Source organism: Entelurus aequoreus, linkage group LG12, assembly GCF_033978785.1.
Source record: "Entelurus aequoreus isolate RoL-2023_Sb linkage group LG12, RoL_Eaeq_v1.1, whole genome shotgun sequence".
In the NCBI taxonomy this organism is placed as follows: Eukaryota; Metazoa; Chordata; class Actinopteri; order Syngnathiformes; family Syngnathidae; genus Entelurus; species Entelurus aequoreus.
In genome coordinates this window covers 18,280,962-18,303,421 of record NC_084742.1, presented here as the reverse complement: position 1 = coordinate 18,303,421, position 22,460 = coordinate 18,280,962, and the positions used below count along the sequence as shown (strand labels likewise).

The 22,460-nt window shown below is 38.3% G+C and overlaps 1 protein-coding gene across 19 annotated transcripts in view; it reads right to left on the bottom strand.

Annotated features, from left to right (window-relative positions):
- The window catches only part of LOC133661622 (ELKS/Rab6-interacting/CAST family member 1-like), a 144,035-nt gene that overhangs the window by 51,999 nt on the left and 69,576 nt on the right, over positions 1-22,460 (bottom strand). For 10 of the 19 annotated variants that reach the window (XR_009827969.1, XM_062064962.1, XM_062064964.1 and 7 more), the window contains 4 exons: positions 12,304-12,439; positions 9,971-10,102; positions 1,522-1,566; positions 1,224-1,384 (listed from right to left, as the gene is read on the bottom strand). Coding sequence is in view for 15 of the 19 variants with exons in the window: in XM_062064962.1 (XP_061920946.1) it covers positions 1,224-1,384; positions 1,522-1,566; positions 9,971-10,102; positions 12,304-12,439 (474 nt within the window). In the remaining 4 variants the exon portion in view is untranslated. The remainder of the gene's footprint in view (positions 1-1,223; positions 1,385-1,521; positions 1,567-9,970; positions 10,103-12,303; positions 12,440-22,460) is intronic. The other 9 variants (XR_009827970.1, XR_009827971.1, XR_009827972.1 and 6 more) reach the window with 1 other exon arrangement.

Here is a 22,460-nt window from a genome sequence, read left to right as displayed (position 1 = left end):
AAGGCGAAAACCGTTTATCAACAACACCCAGAAACACTGTCGACTTCGCTGGGCCTGAGCTCATCTACGATGGACTGATACAAAGTGGAAAAGTGTTCTGTGGTCTGACGAGTCCACATTTCAAATTGTTTTTGGAAACTGTGGACGTCGTGTCCTCCGGACCAAAGAGGAAAAGAACCATCCGGATTGTTATAGGCGCAAAGTTAAAAAGCCAGCATCTGTGATGGTATGGGGGTGTATTAGTGCCCAAAACATGGGTAACTTACACATCTGTGAAGGCACCATTAATGCTGAAAGGTATATACAGGTTTTGGAGCAACATATGTTGCCATCCAAGCAACGTTACCATGGACGCCCCTGCTTATTTCAGCAGCATCAACGTGGCTTCAAAGTAAAAGAGTGCGGGTACTAGACTGGCCTGCCTGTAGTCCAGACCTGTCTCCCATTGAAAATGTGTGGCGCATTATGAAGCCTAAAATACCACAACGGAGACTGTTGAACAACTTAAGCTGTACATCAAGCAAGAATGGGAAAGAATTCCACCTGAGAAGCTTAAAAAATGTGTCTCCTCAGTTCCCAAACGTTTACTGAGTGTTGTTAAAAGGAAAGGCCATGTAACACAGTGGTGAACATGCCCTTTCCCAACTACTTTGGCACGTGTTGCAGCCATGGAATTCTAAGTTAATTATTATTTGCAAAAAAATAATAAAGTTTATGAGTTTGAACATCAAATATCTTGTCTTTGTAGTGCATTCAATTGAATATGGGTTGAAAAGGATTTGCAAATCATTGTATTCCATTTATATTTACATCTAACACAATTTCCCAACTCATATGGAAACGGGGTTTGTATATACAACAAAGTCACTTCAAACTGATACAGCTTGCATGACATTAACGTTTGAGGAGGACATACTGTTGTGTTACAAACATTTGTGTGGTGTTGCTTCTTTATTTGTCATTATTCAAAGCTGATCTTAATGAATAGCAGCGGCAGCTGAAGTGAATGTGACTGCATGTCATAATTACGTCGGTCAGCTTGAAAAAAAATACCCATAGCGATATCGTTTGTCCAGAATCTTCACAGTTCTCATGGACAGACCTAATAAGGAACTGGTACCAAAAAATACAGGTACTCAGTATACATCCCTAATTGTTAGTCAGTAATTGAACGCTGCAACTTATGCAAGACTACAAACTACTTATTTATTTCAAATTCTTACTTCATCTCTAGGACCTCCTCCAGGTGCTTCCGCCGCTCGGCCCGCAGGGCGGTCAGGTGACCCTCCTTCTCGGCCAGTGACAGCTGAGTGGATGACAGCTTGGCTTTCATCACATCCAGCTCCTGTTTCACCTTCTCCATGGCAACCAGCAGGTCTTCCACCTGACACACACACACACACACACACACACACGCATCAACTGCAATTTTCACATCATTTTGTCGTAACGTCTTCATGCAAACTTGATTTTTTGCTGATTTGCCATGAAACAGTGAGAGCAGAGACGCACAAATGTTACCTTTGACCACCTAAAGCCGGCCGCGCTGAGCTCAATGTGTGACAGCTGCGTGCAAAAAGACAGAAAAGGACGGCGGCAAAGGCGGACAAAAAGGAATAACGGACAATAAAACAAAAAAGATATTTGATTGTTTGGGTTGGAGCCAAAAAGTGGAGAAGAAATGAGGAAAAGGAGGAGAGAGAAGATATAAGTGAGTGAGAGCAGTCCAACATAAACCTAGTGGACATGCATTGAAAATGTGCTCATGATTCATGGAAAAATTAAGAAAAGTGTGAGGGGATTTGCGACATTTTTAATTCTACTAACAAAGACGTCCTTGGAAGAGTTACTAAAAACTTACAGTAGCAAGAAAGAGAACAGAACAGCAAAGTATTTAATAACACATTGTTTATGTCTATGTATTTCTTTATTTATATATTAGGTTCTTCATATATTTGTTTGTAACTATTTATTTTCATTATATTTTTTATTATTTTTCCTTCATTTTCCTTTTCTTTCATTTCTGAAAAGGCTATTTATCTATTATCGCACATTCTTTATTCTTATTTTCCTGATCACAAAATAAAGTTAAACACAAGAAGTAAACAGACTAATAGTTTGGAGTAATGGGGGAGAGTTAGACTTGAATAAACTATGCTTCGTCCTACTCCTTTTCAGACATTGCTGAATGTTGCTTGTCTAAAAATGTGATGTCCATGTTCAAAACTAAACATACCATTACAAGGAAGGGAAATTACTATTATTAGTTTTAGAAACATGAAGAAGAGTTTGGATCAAACAAGTTCTGCTTCTTTCTACTCCTTTTCAGACGTGTTGAATTGTACTCGTTTCGAGACGTGATGTTATTTTACGCAACACGATTAAGCACAACATGGGGAAGGGTTACAGTAGGATTAAAGGGGAACTGCACTTTTTTTTTGGAATCGTTAACCATCTATATGAGAGACAAGAATACACGTCTTTTTTAAAAAGATTTTAAGGATGATAGAAACGCTTGAAAGATGCGGCAAATAGGAGTCACAATTGTAGCCTTCAAAGCTCTCTTAAAAAACTTGTAAACCCCCCATCAACCTGTTATGTACACACTGCAAGTATATATATAATGTAGTAACAGACATGTTCATAACAATATGTGATATGTTCAATATTTACCGTAATTTGATGATTTGATGACTGATTTATTCCGAACACTGATTTCTGTTTCCATAGCAGCGCACTTCCGACTTCTGGCAACACATTTGTGTTGCTACTTACGGAAACAAACGCGCGTGTGTGTTCTAATCATGGCAGAATTGATAACAGACAACTATTTTTAGACAAATGAGGATTCACAACCTTATCTTTTTGAACCTGAATATACTGAGGATTAACTGCTGCTTAAAGAACGACCAACAGAGAGTGAAAAGTTGGAGCAGATGGAAGCAGGGAGAGTGAGGTGAAAGTGACGATGCTATAAATGTGGAACTTGGAGCCAAGCTATTTCGACAAGCTGGACCAAACGCACAACTATCCATCGAGTGAGTCACACTTTAATATTAATCACGATACATGCAGCACACCATGCGTGTTATTACAACTACAGTAGATACGCTGCCAAGCTTTGTACAAACAAAACATGAAATGTGGGCTAATACTTTACAGATACTGTAATATGATTGTTAATGTTTTTCAGTCAGTACAGATTGGTGTCCTATCGAAGTGTTGTGCATCACAAAGTCAAACGCGTATCATGTTGTTGTAGAAGTTAGCTTATCTCTTTCCGCAGCTTGCTTTTACAGCTAATACCGAAGCACGCCGATGTGTTACTACGCTGGAAAGAGAGTTCCTCAGTGTGCGCTCTTACAATAACAATGTCGCTACAGTTTGGTTATTATACGGGTTACTGAACGTATGAAGTATTGTTGACGGTTTTTGGATGCATTTTTAAATGATTTAGAGGTAGAATTGATTGTGCCCATTAGCTGCATTGGTAGCCACTAAGAACAAGCCAATTTTGACATGTTATATTGCAAAAAACAAACAAATCCTTTTGTCTTCTTGTCTCTCATAAGGATTGTGAACAATAGGCAAAATACCAAAAAAAAAGTGCAGTTCTCCTTTAAATAAACTCTGCTTGTCCCTACTCCTTTTCTGACGTGTCAAATTGAGCAAGTGTAAACATGATGTTCATGTTCAAAAATAAATAATCCATTATCAGAAAGTATACAGACTAATCAGTCACTTTTGAGAATATGAAGAAGGGTTAGGGTTGAATAAACTCTTCTTGCTCCTACTGCTTTTCAGACATGTGAACACGTGATGTTCCTTAATGGAACTTTTTTTTATGTGTGTTTACAATTAAATAAAAAATTACTATAACCATGAAGTGGACAAACAACATGTTATATGTATGCTGTAAGTATATAATCATTTTAGAGATATGGCAAAGATGTCGGATGAAATAAGCTCTGCTTCTTCCTACTCCTATTCAGACTGAATTGAACAAATGTAACAATGCAATGTTCATGTTCTAAAATAAATGAATCATTGACAGTAAGTAAACAGAATTATAGGTTTGTTAAGAGTTAACAAGATCCGCTTCTTCCTGCTCCTTTTCGGACATATTAAATTGTGCACACGTGTGTAGACAGGCAATGTTCTTTTACTGTATGAAACACTGTTAAGCACGTTCAGAACACCATGGGGTAGCATTACAGTAGAATTAAATAAACTGTACTTCTTTTCAAACATGTTGATCTATGTGAGTGTAAATGTGAGATGTTCCTTTAAAGGGGAACTGCACTTTTTGGAGGGAATTTTGCCTATCATTCACCATCCCTATGTGAGACAAGAACACATGTCTTTCTCTGAATTAAAAAAAAATCCGCTAGTAATAGACAGCTAACAATGAAGCTAATGGGGGAATCTATTCAGCCCATGAAGCCTATATACAGCACTGAGCCATATTGCTACTTGCTAAATCTGCTTATCAACCAGCTTCTAAAACATGTAGCTCATCCTCCTTATATTCAGGCTCAAAAATATAAGGTTCTACTCTCCTGAAGGAATCAATAAAGTACTATCTATCTATCTATCTATCTATCTATCTATCTATCTATCTATCTATCTATCTATCTATCTATCTATCTATCTATCATCTTGATTTGTCCCAAAGTAGTTGTTGTTGGCTCTCATGATGTCTGCCATTATTAGTTGTTGAAAGAAATAGCGAACGTTATGATGTGTCTGTGAAATAAATGCACCTGTTACTACATTACATATATACAGCATGTATATGAAACATTGTTGGAGGTTTTTTAGAGCACTTTATAGGTGGAATAAATTGAATCCCATTGCCTTCATTATTAGCTGACTCGTACTAACCTTTATTTACAATTTTAAATGCATAAAAAAGTGAAAACATGTGTTCTTGTCTCAAATAAGAATTGTGAATGATAGGCAGAACATTTTTAAAAAGTGCATATCTCCATTGATGGAACACATTTATTAAGCATGTTCAAAGATAAATACTGTAATCCATTATCAGGAAGTGAAAAGACTATCATTAATTTTAGGGCCAGTAAGAAGGGTCAGACTAAACACAATCTGCTTTTTCATACTCCTCTTCAGCCATGTTGAATTGTGCACATGTAGACATGTTGGAAACAGACCAAACTACATTTGAAATTCCAAAGTAAGGAAAGAGAAAAGGGAGCAAGAAGAGAAAAATGACAAGGTCTCCATGGAAAAAGACGCAATTGCGGATGTGGCCGAAAAACACTTTGGTGTGTGTGGACTGACATGTTGGGGTGTGTCGCACCTTTTCCTCACTGACCATTAATGACTAACGTCTAGCTAAAAAATGTCTCCTATATTTTGGTGCGGTCAACCGCTGCAGTACACAGCTTGTCAATATGTGGCACAGGGTGTGTGTGTTTGGTGTGTGAACTTCCCGCTTTGGCCACGTTCAAGCTACAGGCTCAATTGCCCACTGTAACAAGCTACGGCTCTTTGAACAGCTCATTATTGTCTCTTGCTCTGTCGTGGTTTTGTAAATCATTATGTCCAAGCCTAACTGCTGTGACGCACTTGTGTAAAAAAATAAAAAAATAAAATAACGTAACAAGGAACATTAAAATATGTATTTCTATGTGAAGAGAGTCCATCTGAATGCTGTTTAAAGAGCAGTTAGCACTTAATGTGTATGCTGGAAGGAACGTAAGATTGAAGGTACAGACCATGAATGATGTTGATGTTGGGCGAGGACTTTGACCACATGTTGTTGACATTTTTGCAAAGCGCTTCTTCTTCTTCCTGCCTCAGTGGCGTCTGCTCCACTAATTAAAGCTGCCACTTTTTTGGGGCTTTTTTTTGCCGCTATGGCTGGCATACATCAGCACCAAATTTAGGGGCATCAGGATTTTCCGCAGGATTTCTTCCACAAAGACGCTGGACAACTTCCTTCTGCCTTTACTTCCATTTCAAATCCATTCTGTCGTCTGTTATAAATGTTCTATCCTTTCTTCCCCGATAGGAAAATGTTCAAAGCAAAGGGTGTCTCCATTTGATATTGTTGTATGATGTCAGTCAGATATCCTACATATACAGTCTGTAAAAAAACAAGAATGTGATATGTGCTTGCATGTAAAACAGGCGTCTCAAACTCACGACCCGTGGGACAATTGTGGCCCCCGAGATGATATTTTGTGGTCCCCACCGTAATATGAAAGTTTATTGTTAGTAAGGCCTGCGAGTTTTATACGAATAGCAATTTACAGTGTTGTGTGCTAAGCTAAACAAACCTACCAACCACGGTGGGGCATATGGCTCTCGGAGGCGGGATATCGACCAGGCTTGATGCAAGCAGAGAAACATTTATTATTCATTAGTTTATTAATTTATCAATAATTTAGTGTAAGTTACAGCAGCGTTGCCATGGAGAGTTTTCTTCCGTGCCTGGCTGGCTGCCTCGTTTCTATTGGGCATTCGTCCCCGCGTGCTGCGTTCACAACACTTAAAAAAAAGTTTTTCAAGTTGCTGCCCAGTGGGACATTATACGTACACATGTTTCTATCTGACAAAATTAGTCAAAGCGATGAATGCGCGGCGCGATAAAAGAAAAGTAAGAAACTCAATGTATCTTAAAGTAGTCTGAAGTCACATAGCGATACCTGTTTGCCGGCAATAACAGTCCCCGATAACCCGGACCGATTATAGGGTCACACCGTTATTTGTGTTGTTTTTTTTTATTTGCATCACGCTAATTGCATTGTCACTGAACACTACATATATTTCTGTTTGATGCCATTTGGGTTTTTATTGTTTCTTTGACAACGTTTACAAGAGCACTGTGTCATTGCCACTTCTTTTTCCTGTAACAACAGCACGGCGGTTAACACTCTGGGAGCAATTGCCTTTTTGCACTCGCTATCCCGGTACTTTGTACCATCTACAAATGTCATGGTGTTCATGTCATCATGAAAAACATGAACACTGAGCGCAAGAAAAAAAAAGGAGACTGCTATCGAGCTTCTACCGACCGTCGTGCTGCTGTTACAAGAAAAAAAAGGGGAAATTAAATTCTCTGTGCATCGAGTTGTTCTCAGTGCGTCGGCTAAACGCGACAGTGACACCAAGTAAAATGTAAATATACTTCACAGCTCCAAACATTTACTTATTTTCTCATTAATGTTTATTTAATTTTTTTTCAATCTTATTTTGTGTTAAAAATGTTTTTGTTTTTTTAAAAAGGCATTTGAGAAGATTATCAGCCCCATCTGACCCCCAGGTAAATTGAGTTTGAGACCCCTGATGTAAAATGTGTGCTATAATGTCCGATACAAGCTGTCCTGCATCGTGTTTACATGTGCAAAGCTGGACAGCGAGTTAACATCTAAATGTCCTCCAATAAGAACACAAGGTTGGTCTTTTCTTCTATTTTAGTAAAGTCATTTACAATAGGTAAACTTGGTAGGCTATAGGCTACACAACAGCTAAGCACACAAGCTAGACATACATAACAGAGTAAGTGTCCTTCTTTGAACAATATTACAGTCCAAAACAGCACATTTGTCAATATAAACAAGTATCAAATAATTATAGTTGCATATTACTTACACATACAAAGTCTCCAGGGCAGAAATGTAGTAGAAAGTATCCAGTAACAAACGTGTCAACAATATTCAACTTACTGCGTCATGAGCTTATTAACTTTATGAATTATTGTGACCACTAGGTCTCCTAAAAAACAATGACCACAACGCTTCAACTTAAAGACACCGTAAGTCCATTCCAGACAGTTGAAAATAAAGAGGGCAGTGTGTTTCATACCTATCATTAATGTTCTGTACTGTTACCAAAATGTATTACGATATTTTTCAAAGTTAAATGCAGTAGAAAACATTTCATTATTGGCTTTATTTTAACAGAACATCTTATGATACATTAAACATATGTTTCTTACTGCACTCAAAGAACAATCTTGGCATTAAATAAGATTTAGTAGTAAGTAAGCAAAGGCCACTTATTTGGCTAATGACGTGTGCGGTAACATATTGTGTCATTTCTGATTGTATTATTTTGTCAAAATTATGAGGGGCAAGCGGTAGAAAATGTATTTTTAATGTACTTGTTCATTTAATGTTAATATCTGGTTACTTTCTGTTCAAACACGTTCTCGCTACACTTCTGTTAAAACGTAATAAGCACTGAAAATTGCTGTGGTCCTATAAATTATATATATATATATATATATATATATATATATATATATATATATATATATATATATATACATACACATACAGTATATGTAGATATTAATTTATCTATATATATATAGCCAGGTTTTGTCTTGTGCTAAGAGGCCCAAATCTGGCCTGGATAAATCTAACAGTGAGGTAAAAAACAACAAGCACTGCAATATCATTACCGGCCAGATTATGAGCTTGGCGGGCAGACGCGGACTTCCACGCACAGCTGCATGTAATTGTTTAAATAATCCATATTTACCGTGACGGAGCGATGTCAGCGAATTGCAGCGAAGAAAAAGGACTCTAGTGCGAGTACGTGACCACCAACATTTAGAATTGCTAATAACAATGGAGGGTGACCACTTTTGCCAACAGCTACACAGGCTGTGTTTTCTTAGGCCGGCATTCATCCTTGCGGCCCACACTTGTCAGAACCCAACATTTCACATGTCGGAGCTCTTATGAAGTCGCTCGTACACCAATGAGGAAGCTCCTCCCCCTGCTGTGTGGTTTTCTCTTCCTCTTGAGCATCCCTATGGCGGCATAATGAGCCTTCCTGATGCACACAAAGATGTTTGTTGTTGCCGGGCCAAGGGGCACAACATGCAGCTTGTTCTTTAAATAGGAAAGTATTTACCAAATGAGAGTGACTGGGCAAACAGCTCGAGTTGGCACAGGGCTGGCCGCTGGCATAAACGCCTCAGGAGTCACATGATCATGGCGATCGGTCCCTTCAAGAGGTGATCATCTTGTGGTTATCGTGCTCTGCAGGCGTTTACTTGTTCTACCTTGATGGACTTAACGACCTCATGGATAAAATGATACTTTGTTTCTGTTTGTCAAAATGTTTTTTGGAACAGTTTGACTTCGGTTTTCGCAGCATAGCAGCCACCTCCATCCATAGCAAAATACTAATTTAGCATCGCTTAGAACGCAGTTATTGTGACAAATTTATGTTCTAAAACATCCATCCATCCATCCATTTCCTACCGCTTGTCCCATTCGGGGTCGCAGGGGGTGCTGGAGCCTATCTCAGCTGCATTTGGGCGGAAGGCGGGGTACTAAAACAATTATACATTTTAAGTTTATATTATAACCGGACAGTTTTTCAAAATATATAATGTCTAAAAAGTTTTTTCATACTTTCGCCCATTTGTTGTGTTTTCTTTACTTGTTCAATGAAGGCCCAAGCAGCATATCAGTTCTGAATTGGCTTCACATTAGTAGGAGATATGTTTATATATTTATATATATATATATATAGTCGAGGTTTCTGTGGTTTATCCGTTATACAGTGCTCAATACCAGGGTACAGCGGAATATACGTTAGGTAAGGAAAAAACACAGAGGCTATTAGCCTGTTTCGCAGGTTTCCCTGCTCTTCAGGGGATTTTGCCTCTGAAGAGCAGGGAAACCCGGATGAAATAGCCTCTGTGTTTTTTACTGACCTAAAGTATATATAGATATATATATACAGTATATATAGTGCCTAATACAATACTCACTAGGCTACAGTCAGCCACAACTCCTATTCTGTTACAATATTAATATTAAAGACTAAAAGGTTTTAAGGCCACAAAAAGCACATTTAGTCACGCTTGGCAAGGACATCTTTTGTTCTGTCAGAGGCAAAGAAAGTAGTGTTTTTGTTGTGTGAGGCGAAGAGGGAGTTATGGGTCGTGTTAGCTAAGGTACATACAGTATTCATACTACAGTACCTGTTTCTCAGCATGTGTGCGGGCGTGTTCCTCCTGAGCGAGCACCACCTCTCGCTCTGTAGTGATCTGAACGCTTTCTCTCAGAGCCTCTTCCAGCTCCTCAATGCGCTCCTCCTTATTGCGCAGAGAATCCTTGGAACACACACGCACACACATTTAGTACATAGTTTCATGCCGCGCAAAAGTCTAGTGCAGTTTCATTTCAGCAACTAGTTAAAAATGTGTAAACAAGTACCACACATAAAACTGCAAATATTCAATTCTATAGCTTTTAAATGCAACTGTTACAAAAGATTGTGGCAAATGATTGTGTTATCAACACCTACGCCAGAAAGTTATGCCATCACCAGGTTTGTCTGTTTGTCTGTTAGCAAAATAAATCAAAACGTTATCGGCAGATGCTGATGAAATTTTCAGGAAATGTCAGTAAAGGGATAATGAAGTCAGTTAAAGTCCCAAACGATTGTCACACACACACACTAGGTGTGGTGAAATGTGTCCTCTGCATTTGACCCATCCCCTTGTTCCACCCCCTGGGAGGTGAGGGGAGCAGTGAGCAGCAGCGTGCACCGCGCTCTGGAATCATTTTGGTGATTCAACCCCCAATTCCAACCCTTGATGATGAGTGACTAGCAGGGAGGCAATGGTTCCCATTTTTTGTAGTCTTTGGTATGACTCGGCCGGGGTTTGAACTCAAGACCTGCCAGTCTCAGGGCGGACACTCTAACCACAAGGCCACTGAGCTGGAGAAGTGATTGTATTTTGGGGATAATCCAGATCATTTCTACTACGCTACTTGTGTGGGCGTATGCTAACGGCCCCGCCTCCACCCACAGAGACAAAAACACTGGCTTCACTTGGTTTCTTTCACTCCGCTATAGGTGGATTTTTGTCTTCCTATGAGGAAATGTCAGAAATGGAATAAAAAACAAGTAATTGCATTTAGGGGTTGATCCGCATCACTGTCTGGATTCAAGACTTGTTGGTCATCGCTCGGTCGGGCCTGGTGAAGGTCTGCGCTCTTCAAGTTATTTGAATCTTGTAATGAACATCCATCATTTTTTAGTGTAGTATTGTATTTTTAATTGTACATACATTGCTCTTTTAACACATGTAATTGTTTATGTTGCTCTGTACGGTGTCCCTGAGTGCCCAAAAATTGCCTATAAATACAATGCATCATTATTATCATTACTATAAAACAACAAATATCAATCAATCAATCAATGTTTACTTATATAGCACTAAATCACGAGTGTCTCAAAGGGCTGCACAAGCCACAACGACATCCTCGGCTCAGATTCCACATCAGGGCAAGGAAAAACTCAACCCAATGGGACAATGAGAAACCTTGGAGGGGACCGCAGTTGTGTTGATTTATTTCTTATCCTGGCACTGCTGTACTTTCACACTCAATCTTTGCTTTATTATTGCAATAGAGTATACCGTAGCCCTATATTCTGTACTTTTGCCTTAATTTTCAAGTATTTTATGTTACTATTATTATGATAATTTTAGACTGGACACGTTTTGTGCTCAGTTCACACTCTCAGTGCAGCAACTATAAATGCATTTACAGCACTTTTGACCTCACCACAATAAAAAAAAACTAACAAATGTTTTTCTTTACTTTTCTCAAACTGCTGCACATCCCCTGAAGTTTGTATGTCTCACACTTGCTCTACAACTCACAATTCCCCCCAAAGTTCTTCTCCATTCCCTGAAAAAAAGTCCTGTTTCCCAATGCAACTTGATCCTGTGTCTAACAATCTAACTATGCAGACGGAGATGTTCCTAATTAGATTAAACATATTTTTATTGTGCTGAATTAAATTTACCGTCCGGATTATACTCAGGTTTCACTCGCCGCCTTACTGCTGCTCAAAGTATGCGCTGACTTGTGAACTCAAAAAGATTGAAGTCGCTTGCTAACGTCGTCATCTGCCTCTAATCAGATGCTAACAATTCCTGGAAGAGCAGAGAAGGAACAAGGGAGGAAAAAGGTGAGTGTGGAAAGTTCAAGGGGACAAACTAAAGTGAAAGGACATCTTCGATACAAATACTGCAGCAGGCATAACTGCATATTTATGTGTGTGTGTGTGTGTGTGTGTGTTTTACATCACCTCATTCCCTGTCAATCATCCTCTCCTGATACCCGCTAGCACACACTCCCCGAGCTGCATGGAGACTGTGTGTGTGTGTGTGTGTGTGTGTGTGTGTGTGTGTTTGACATTGCCCAAGGCGACACCACATCACATTCTGACATGTTGCTGCCATTGCTGTGATAGCATCAACATATTGAAACTAAAACCTTGTGAGTTTCAACTTCCTACTTTTATCTGCTGGGAGCTTTCGTTCAGGTTGTCCTCCCTCTTCTTGGCCTCCTCCATCAGCTGGACATTCTTGCTCTTCTCCACTTGCTCGTTGTGCTTCAGGTTGGCCACCTTCTTGGACTGATCCTTCATCTGCCTGCACAAACATCACATTCAGCATCACCCAGCAGTGCAATGTGTGATTTTCTAAATTGGGTTTTGTCCGTAAAACATGGCAACTAATGGCCTACAATACAATGAATTAACAATTTGTCTAATGATTATCAAACTTTGAGGATATTTGTGTTACATGAATAACATTTGAGCACAACCCATAGGGGTGTCACAGATGCCATTTACAGTTGTGTAAATTTGCTACAGCACACTAAATATATAGTTATATCCCAGATTACAGTAAATCTGGAAAGTAATCAGAGCGCTTCACTTTTTCCACTTTTTGTTACGACCTTATTCCAAAATGGAATAAATTCATTAGTGTCCTCAAAATTCTATGGACAATACCCCATAATGACAATAAGATAGGTGTTTTTGTTTTATTTTTAATTAGCAAATGTATGAAAAATAAAACAACTAGGAAATCACATGTACATAAGTATTCACACCCTTTGCTCAATACTTTGTTGATGCATCTTTGGCAGCAATTACAGCCTCAAGTGTTTTTTAAATACGATGCCACAAGCTTGGCACACCTATCCTTGGGCGGTTTCGCCCATTCCTCTTTGCAGCAACTCTCAAGCTCCATCATGTTAGATGGGAAGCCGTTGGTTTTCATTGCTGCATAAAAGAAAACAAAAACTTTTCACATTGTCATTATGAGGTAGGGTGTGTAGAATTTTGAGGACAAAAAAAATTCCATTTGGAAAAAAGCTGTAACATAAAACGTGGAAAAAGTGAAGCACTGTGAAAAATTTCTGGACGCACTGTATATCCCATAATGCAGTCAGTGTCAGTCCAGTGTAGGTGCAGCATGATGATGTCTAAAAAGGCAAGGAATGTCATTTTCATATCTGTTTTTGTAACTAAAAGTATATTTTAAGGCAGCTTGACTGACTGTATGGACTGGAGCTAATGTTTCAACTCCTCGAGGTCCAATGTAATAGAATGTGTAAGGCACAAACCAGCAAGTGAATCCAGGACAAATGTACATAGTATGAGCGCCTGAATCATGATCTTGGGAGAAAGATTAGTCATGGAAGCATCCAACTGTCTGGATGGAGAAAAGCTTAAATCTTCCACCCTGTCATCTAAAACGCCTGGAAGATGTTGAGCTGCGTCACAACACTATCTGCTATCACACACAGCTTGTCTCCATCGGGACCTTTAATACCTTTTACACGCACGCACACGCACATCTACCGACGGCCGCTAATGCTAGGAAGGTTTTAAAAGCTTCCAAGCGAATCACAGCTGAGAAAGAAGGACAGAGAAATACAAAACAGGGTGAAAGACCACACAAGGGTGGGCGTAAATAATCCAGATATCAAAAACCTTTTTATCGTATTTGTGCAGTTTTGCTAATTTTGTGCTTGACCTGTTAACATTACGAGCCATTGTTATCATAACTTCTTAGTGAAAACATATTTGGACTTCCAGGAAGCTAGAATACCTTTAGCCCAGTGATGTGAATCATCCTGAAATTCATTTTTTTACCTTTTAAAAGAGGTTAAAAAATGTCAGTATTTCCTATGGCCTGCTCTCTTCAGTTAGTCCAGTGATAGATGTACACCTTTGACTCAGAGGTAATTATCAATCAATCAATCAATCAATCAATCAATCAATGTTTATTTATATAGCCCTAAATCACAAGTGTCTCAAAGGGCTGCACAAGCCACAACGACATCCTCGGTACAGAGCCCAATTAATATCATATTTCATTTTTATCTGGATAAAACTAACTGTCAAAAAGAGACATCAAGATGTATTTTGAATCACAGACGATATGCATAATACTGTACATTTGCATGGATAGAATTAGTTATTTTAGAAGAACATGTTATGTTTCATTTATTGCTGTCAAACGATATTACAAAAAAAAAAATCAGATGATGTTTTTGGATTAATCACGATTAATCCCAGGTTATTACTTTACATTGTTTAATTTATTTTAAAAAAGGCCCCAGTATTTGGACACAAATACAATGTTATTGTCAGAATGTCTAACATGAACATTTAAAAAAATGGTTTTATCTAAAGCACAGGCAGGTGTATTTTGGGAAGAAATTAGTCCCTGAGTACAACAATCACTTATCTTTGCACTGACGTATTATTGACCTGATCACTTACATATAACAGCACACCTTTCAGGTAAACATTGATGGTTAAGGTAAAGGAGCATGTTGGGTCAAAATAAATTGAATGATTAATCTGCCTACGTACTTGATTAATGTGATAATTTTTTGTGAATAATTATAAAAGCTAAATTGTTAAATGCGGCAGCCCTGGTTTTGTTGTAACACTTCAAATCCAAACTGCATAAAAAGATACCTTGTTGGAGAAGATGTGGATTGGGGCTGCACAATTGATCACATTTTTTTCAACATCACGGTTTTGGCTGCTGAGATTAAATGAGGGTGATCGTGGGCAATATTAACATTAAAAAATTCTGTAACATGAAAAGTAATTCATGTAAATACAATTGTGACACTAAATAACACTAAACACAAAATGTTTTTTATGGCTCCAAAAAACCATCAACAATGGATGAATAAAGCTAAAACATTATATAATATGAAAACAATTACATATTAAAACCAATAATGAACAAAACACAAATATTTGTCTTTAAATACACTTCAAGGATCATTTATTTTATTTCGTCTTTTTATTCCACTATTTCATTGCAAGTGACATGACGTCACGTTCACGAGCTTGATTGTTGACCTGTTTTAATCACTTTGTTTTACCTAACATAATGACTAATTGTGATTACCGTAATAATTGTGATTTTAATACTGATAAAAAATAATTGTGATAATTATTCTGGCCATAATTGTGCAGCCCTAGTAGTAAGAAATGAATGCAAACCATGCACATTTTGGGGGGAAATGTGATGGAAAATGCAATTTTGGACAACTATATACAATTGATTGTTGGAAAGTGTTACACATAACATTCTAGTGTCACATGCAATCATGTACAGTGCATCCGGAAAGTATTCACAGCCCTTCACTTTTTCCACATTTTCTTATGTTGCAGCCTTATTCCAAAATGCAATAAATTCATTTTGGCATCAAAATTCTACACACAATAACTCATAATGACAATGTGAAAACGTTTCTTTTTTTTTTTAGAAATGTTTGCAAATTGATAAAAATGTTTACAAAACTAATACATCACATGTATATAAGTATTCACAGCCTTTGCCATGAAGCTCAAAAGTGAGATCAGGTGCATCCTGTTTCAACTGATCATCCTTGAGATGTTACTACAGCTGATTCGGAATCCACCTGTTGTAAATTTAGTTGGTTGGATATGATTTGGAAAGGCACACATCTGTCTATATGTAGGTCCCGTACTTGACAGTGCATGACAGAGCATAATAAACCAAGAATAAAGTCGAAGGAATTTTCTGTAGACCTCCGAGACAGGATTGTTTTGAGGCACAAATCTGAGAAAGGGAACAGAAAAATATCTGCTGCCTTTAAGGTCCCAATGAGCAGAGTAGCCTCCGTTATCCGTACATAGAAAAAGTTTGTAACCACCAGAACTCTTCCTAAAGCTGCCCGGCCATCTAAACTGAGTGATCGGGGTAGAAGGGCCCTAGTCAGGGATGCGACCACTCTGTCAGAGCTACAGCATTCCTCTGTGGAGAGAGGAGAACTTAACGGATGGACATCCATCTCTGCAACTATCTACCAATCAGGCCTGTATGATAGAGTGGCCAGACGGAAACCATTCCTTCGTAAAAGTTAGCCAAAATGCAGCTGAAAGACTCTGAGACCACGAGAAACAAAATTCTATTGTCTGATGAAACAAAGATTAAACTCTTTGGCGTGAATGCCAGGAGTCATGTTTGGAAGAAAGCAGGCAGCGCTCATCACCGGGCCAATTAAATCCCGACAGGGACTACGTTGTTAGGCGCTAAATTAGTCTGATTTCTCAAATTGTTTGGCTTTATATAAAAGCATCTTACAACACATGGAAACACTTTAATCTGATCATGTTTGGCTTTTGAGAAAACAGATTAACACAACTCGATTATGCGATTTAAAACTAGATGTTTCGAGTGGGTGTGTGCTGCCGCAGGTGAACCCTCGTTTCGGGCATGCGCCAGTCTCAACTCAGATACAATTTAATCAAAACATAAGCAACTACTGGAATGAAGGGGAGACTGTTTATTTGCTTTACAAATGACAAGGACGGAACATTTTGAAGTAAATCGATTGGAGATTTTTTTTTTTTTAAATTTATTTAAGTAGGTAGCTAAGGCAATGGAGAATGCGGCTTCATTCAGACTCCTGAACAAAAACGAGTGAGATGGAAGAGAAGCAGGTATTATAAAGGCAAAAAAGAAAGCGTACACAAACATCTTCACGCTGCATTTGTGCATTCCAAACTGATTAGCAACAACTCCATTATTCCACACAACTGGTGAGCTTGTCCAGAACAATAGCAACCCTCTGGAGTGGTATCGAGGCACAAACAGTTTTTCTAGCTATATATATATATATATATATGTATATATATATATATAAATAAGTACTTTATTATAATAATATACTGGATATTTAATTAATAATTATTATAATTGGTTATTAAGAGTACCAGTATGTGAAAGTTCAACTCCTACCTTCTTTATTTCTGTGACAACCTCCTTAAGTTTTTTTTTTAATCAAACAGAAATATCAAGCAGCTAAAAAACGCCAAACATGGATAAGTGTGGAGAGAGTGTTTTGTATTTTTTCCATCATGCCTTGTAATGGATTTAAATGGGTGTAATTTAGATTTTGTTTTTAATGTTGATTGGACATTTTTTTTATAATATCCACAAAGTTCAATGAGCAGGTTGTGTTACGTGTGACCATGTTTGTTAAATGTTTAATGGTAAATGGGTTATACTTGTATATAATGTCCTGGGCATGACGTTAAAGTGCATCCGGCAGTGGAGGCTCCTCTATGGGGTCTTGGGGCACTAGGAGGTTAACCCCTTTACTACTGTTACCCCAGGTTGCCCTTGGCAAAGGCCTAGTACCTGACTGCCCCCTAGCCAGAGATACGATGAAGACCTCAACAGCGGAGCAGGCGGAAGACGATAGATGTAAGAACTACCACAACGGCTGCGATGGCGGAAGAAGGCACCCCCACATCCATGTGGGCCCAGTTATGGGGAAATAACGACCCAAGACCTCAACGGTGGAACAGGGGGAGGATGATTGCTAACCCTATGGAGCGTCACAACGGCTGGGATGGCGGATGAAGGCTGCAGCAGAAAAGGGTCCCCAGTCGTCTTGGACTCCATGCCACTGGACCCTGACCTGGATCTGTCAAGGATCGTGTGGTGACTGTCTGTGCACCAGTCTCCCCACGTTAAACAAAGTCACGCACAGGCTTTCTCCATAAAGGGATACCCCCCTACCAAGAGGATCGTCATACTCGCTTCAAGGTACTCAAAGCGCTTTGACACACTATTTCTACATCCACACACACATTCACACACTGATGGCGGGAGTTGCCATGCAAGGCCCTAACCACGACCCATCAAGAGCAAGGGTAAAGTGTCTTGCTTAAGGCCACAACGGACGTGACTAGGTTGGTAGAAGCTGAGGATCGAACCAGGAACCCTCAGGTTGCTGGCACGGCCACTTTCCCAACAGCGCCACGCCGTCCCCCCCAAATGTATGTGCTGGTTGATTATTTTTGTTTTAATGCACCATGACTAGGGAAGGTTGTTTGGATTGGGTCGTATAGATAATGCTGTGATGTTTTTCCTTAAAAGTACAATTAATAGTTGAGTTATTGTCATCAGCCACCAGACGGCGACAAAATGGTAGCTTTCAGACCGCTAATTATTTGTACAAGACATGAATATAACGCTCCATGTTATATTGCTTATGTTTGACGGTCCAAATTGAAGACACTGGCAGGTCGCAATTAGCCTGCGGGCCATAGTTTGGACACACCTGCATTAAAGAGTGTGCATGGACACTGGGACTTCACATGTGTGAAAGTACAAAATGACCAAACTATTTGAGAAATCAAACTAATTTAGTGCATAGAAACATAGTCCGTGAAGCATGGTGGTGGCAGCATCATGCTGTGGAGATGTTTTTCACCGGCTGGAACTGGGAAGGATAAATGCAGCAATGCACAGAGACATCCTGGATGAAATCTGCTTTAGAGCACTTGAACTCAGACTGGGGTGACGGTTAATCTCTCAGCAGGACAACAACCCTAAGCACACAGCCAAGATATCAAAGGAATGGCTTCAGGACAACTCTGTAAATGTCCTTGAGTGGCCTAGCCACAGCCCAGAGTTGAATCTGTTTGAACATCTCTGGGAATAGTTTAAAATGGCTGTGCAACGATGCTTCCCATCAAATCTGATGCAGCTGGAGAGATGCTGCAAAGAGGAATAGGTGAAACTGCCCAAAGATGGGTATGCCAAGCTTGTGGCCTCCTATTCAAAAAGACTTGAGGCTTTAATTGCTGCCAAAAGTGCATCAACAAACTATTGCGAAAAGGCTGTGAGTACTTATGTACATTTGATTTCTTAGTTTTAATTTTTATTACATTTGCAAAAAATTCTAAAAGCAATATTTTTACATTATCACTATGGGTAGTGTTTAGAATTTTGAGAACAAAAATGAATGTATTCCATTTTTGAAGAAGGCTGTAACATAAATAAATGTGGAAAAGGTGAAGCGCTATAAGTACTTTCCAATTGCACTGTACTTGGGACATTTACAGCAGATAAAGAAAACGTACAAGCGAAGGAACGATACTTGGTAAAGATCCTAAAACAAGGATATGGGGAACTGCACAGGCTAGACAAGAACATAATATCTAACTTGATAAACAAAACTTTGTTTTGATAGATTTCCAAAACAAAACTGCAATAATTGCACTCGTCTTATTGTAAGTTGTTTTCATTTCATGCTGTGTTTTGTACCAAAAAATGTGCAATAAAAACTACAGTGATTAAAAACAAGATGTTTTGCAATACTTTTCAAGCTAAACACCCCACAAGTGCATGTAACAGCTCATAAACAGTCAGGAATGTCCCTACTGGAAGACGTCCATGAAGGCCCCCCTTCCCTAGCTTCATGCAGCATTTAAGACAGTATGAAAAATACATGAGGAGTTTCATCTAAGCTACGTCTTGATTCTTATTTTGCTAATCACATCTGCCTGGTTTGTTCGGGTTTATACGGGCATGTACTTCATTGGTGTCTAAGCTGCGGAATGGAGGACATTTTGTGGCTCGCAGATTGTTTCTTTATTGGCCTGTGACACAAACAAGCTGCCATGCAGGATTTTTTTCTTCTTAAAATATACATATATATTATAGATACTGAGCAGATTGTACATACGCCGGATCACTTCAAACGTCTGTACACTCTGTAAGAACATGCCAGTAAGCCTAACTAACATCATTATTGCTGAATTGAAAGTTTCCTTCACGTTACTCATCCAACAATCCTGATAATGTGATATCTGTGTAACGTTAGCTCCCCATGTATCGCCCTTTAACTGACATATGAAACACGAGCTGCTCTTGTTTTGCATACTGTATGAGACCACACGCAAATATTTAGTGATGCATTAGAACATGTGTGCAATGTTAACATAAATAAACTTGTTGACAACTGTTTGAACTCTGCAAAAGCCTCAAACATTCCTATTTATATATTTACTGTATATACTGTATTACTAACCACATAACACACATGCCTAAAAAACTTTACTGAGCTTAAAAGTCAACATGACAACTTTTCTACCTACTCCATTAGCACTCTGCTGATATCCAGACACCCTGTGTGAAGGTGAGATTGATATTGCATTTGGAGTCCAGTATAAATATTTGATCAGGCTGGTGTGTGTTTATTGCATAGAGTTCACACAAAATTAACACCACGGGATGTGTGGAAGTTGTTCTGGAAAAGGTTAGCAGCATATTTAGCTTATTAAAAAAAGTACTTAAAACAGGAAAACATTTGACAGTTAATGTGCTGGACTGAATTTATTTTTTGGAAAATTGGCAACTCATATAATTGTTATTATTTAATGAATACCAAAGTGTCTGAAATCATTCACCCTGAATTCATATAATTTTGTCTGAATGTAGCGTAATTTATACTAAATTAACTTATTTAATTATCATTTATCAAATACTACATTGTCGGATATAACTGATCCTGAATTCTTTTAATGTACTATTATTTAATATTTATCTTGAATTCATGTATTTATTACAATGTATTGAATACCACAGTTCCTGATGTAATTTATCCTGAATTAATGTACTATATTATTATTCATTGTATACCACAATATCTGATATAATTTATCCTGAATTAATGCATTGTGTTTGATATTTATCTTGAATTAATTAATGTATTTATTATTATTCAAGGAAAACCAGTGTCTGATATCTTTTATTCTGAATGTATTCATTGTATTATTTTTATTAAACAGTGTCTGTTATCCATCTTATACTCATTTATTTTATTATAATATAATAAAGACCACAGGGTCTGATATTACTTAGGAATTACGGTAGGAATTTTGCCTGTCGTTTACAATCATTATGAGAGACAAGAACACATACATGTATGTCTTTTTTTAGGATTTTAAAGATGCGAAAAAAACGCTTGGAAGATGCGGCTAATTAGAGTCACCGTTGTAACCTTCAAAGCCCTCTAGAACAACTTCAAAACCCTCCATCAACGTTTTATATACACACTGCAAGTCTATATATAATGTAGTATTAGGTACATTCATAACTATATGTAATATCTACAATATTTACCGTATTTTGATCATTTTAATCAATGATTTCTTCCGCGCATTGATTTTTCGTTTGCACACTTCCGACTTCTGGCAACAAATGTGTGTTCCTACTTTTGGACCCAAAGGCGTGTGTGTTTTCTAATCATGGAAGACTTGGTAACTGACAACAAAGACAACTATTTTTAGACAAATGAGAATTCACAACCTTATCTTTTTAAAGCTGAATGTACAGAGGATGAACTACAGCTTCTAGAAGACAGCACGAAGGAAGAGTGAAATGTTGGAGCAGACAAAAGCCGAGAGAGTAAGGTCGACTCGAAGCTGCAAAATGTGGAAGTTGAAGCCATGCTATTTTGACATAAATGGAGCGCTTGCCCAAATAAACTGGAAAAAACATCCCCGGCCAGCAGGACCAAACGCACAACTGTCCATTGAGTGAGTCACACTTTAATATTGATCATGATACATGCAGCACATCACTGTACAACTACAGTACACACGCTGTCTGGCTAGCTGTGTACAAACAAAACATGTAATGTGGGCTAAATCTTTAAAGATACCGTGATATGATTGTTCATGTTTTTCAGCCTGTACAGATTGGTGTCTTATCGCATTGTGTTGTGCATTACAAACTCAAATGTGTTTCGTGTTGACGCAGTTGCTAGCTTATCTCTTTCCGCAGCTAACTTTGACGGCTAACTCCACATGCCGATTTGCTACTGTGTTAGAAAAATAGTTCCTCAGTGTTCGCTCTTACAATAACAATGTTGCTACAGTTTGGTTATCAAACAAGTTACAGAACATATATGAAGTATTTTTGACAGTTTTTAAATGCGTTTTAAAGTGATTTAGATATAGAATTGAGTGCTTCCATTAGCTGTATTGCTAGCTGCAAAAAACGAGCCAATTTTTACATGTTAGAAAGCAAAGAAAAAAATAAAAACTTGTGTCTTCTTGTCTCTCATGATTCCAAAACAAGTGCAGTTCCCCTTTAAGCATGTTCACAATACACTAAAGCTATTGAATGTAAATATGACAAAAACTAAAAGAATCAAGGACTATAAAACAGCAACTTTTTCAACAGCACCTGGAAACAACTGCAAAGGAACACAGCAGTTTAACAATTCTTTATGCGAGCAACAGAAACAATGATGTCAGAGTTCCTTGCGTCAAATAAAAGAAAGAAGATGCAGAGAAAAACAACCAAA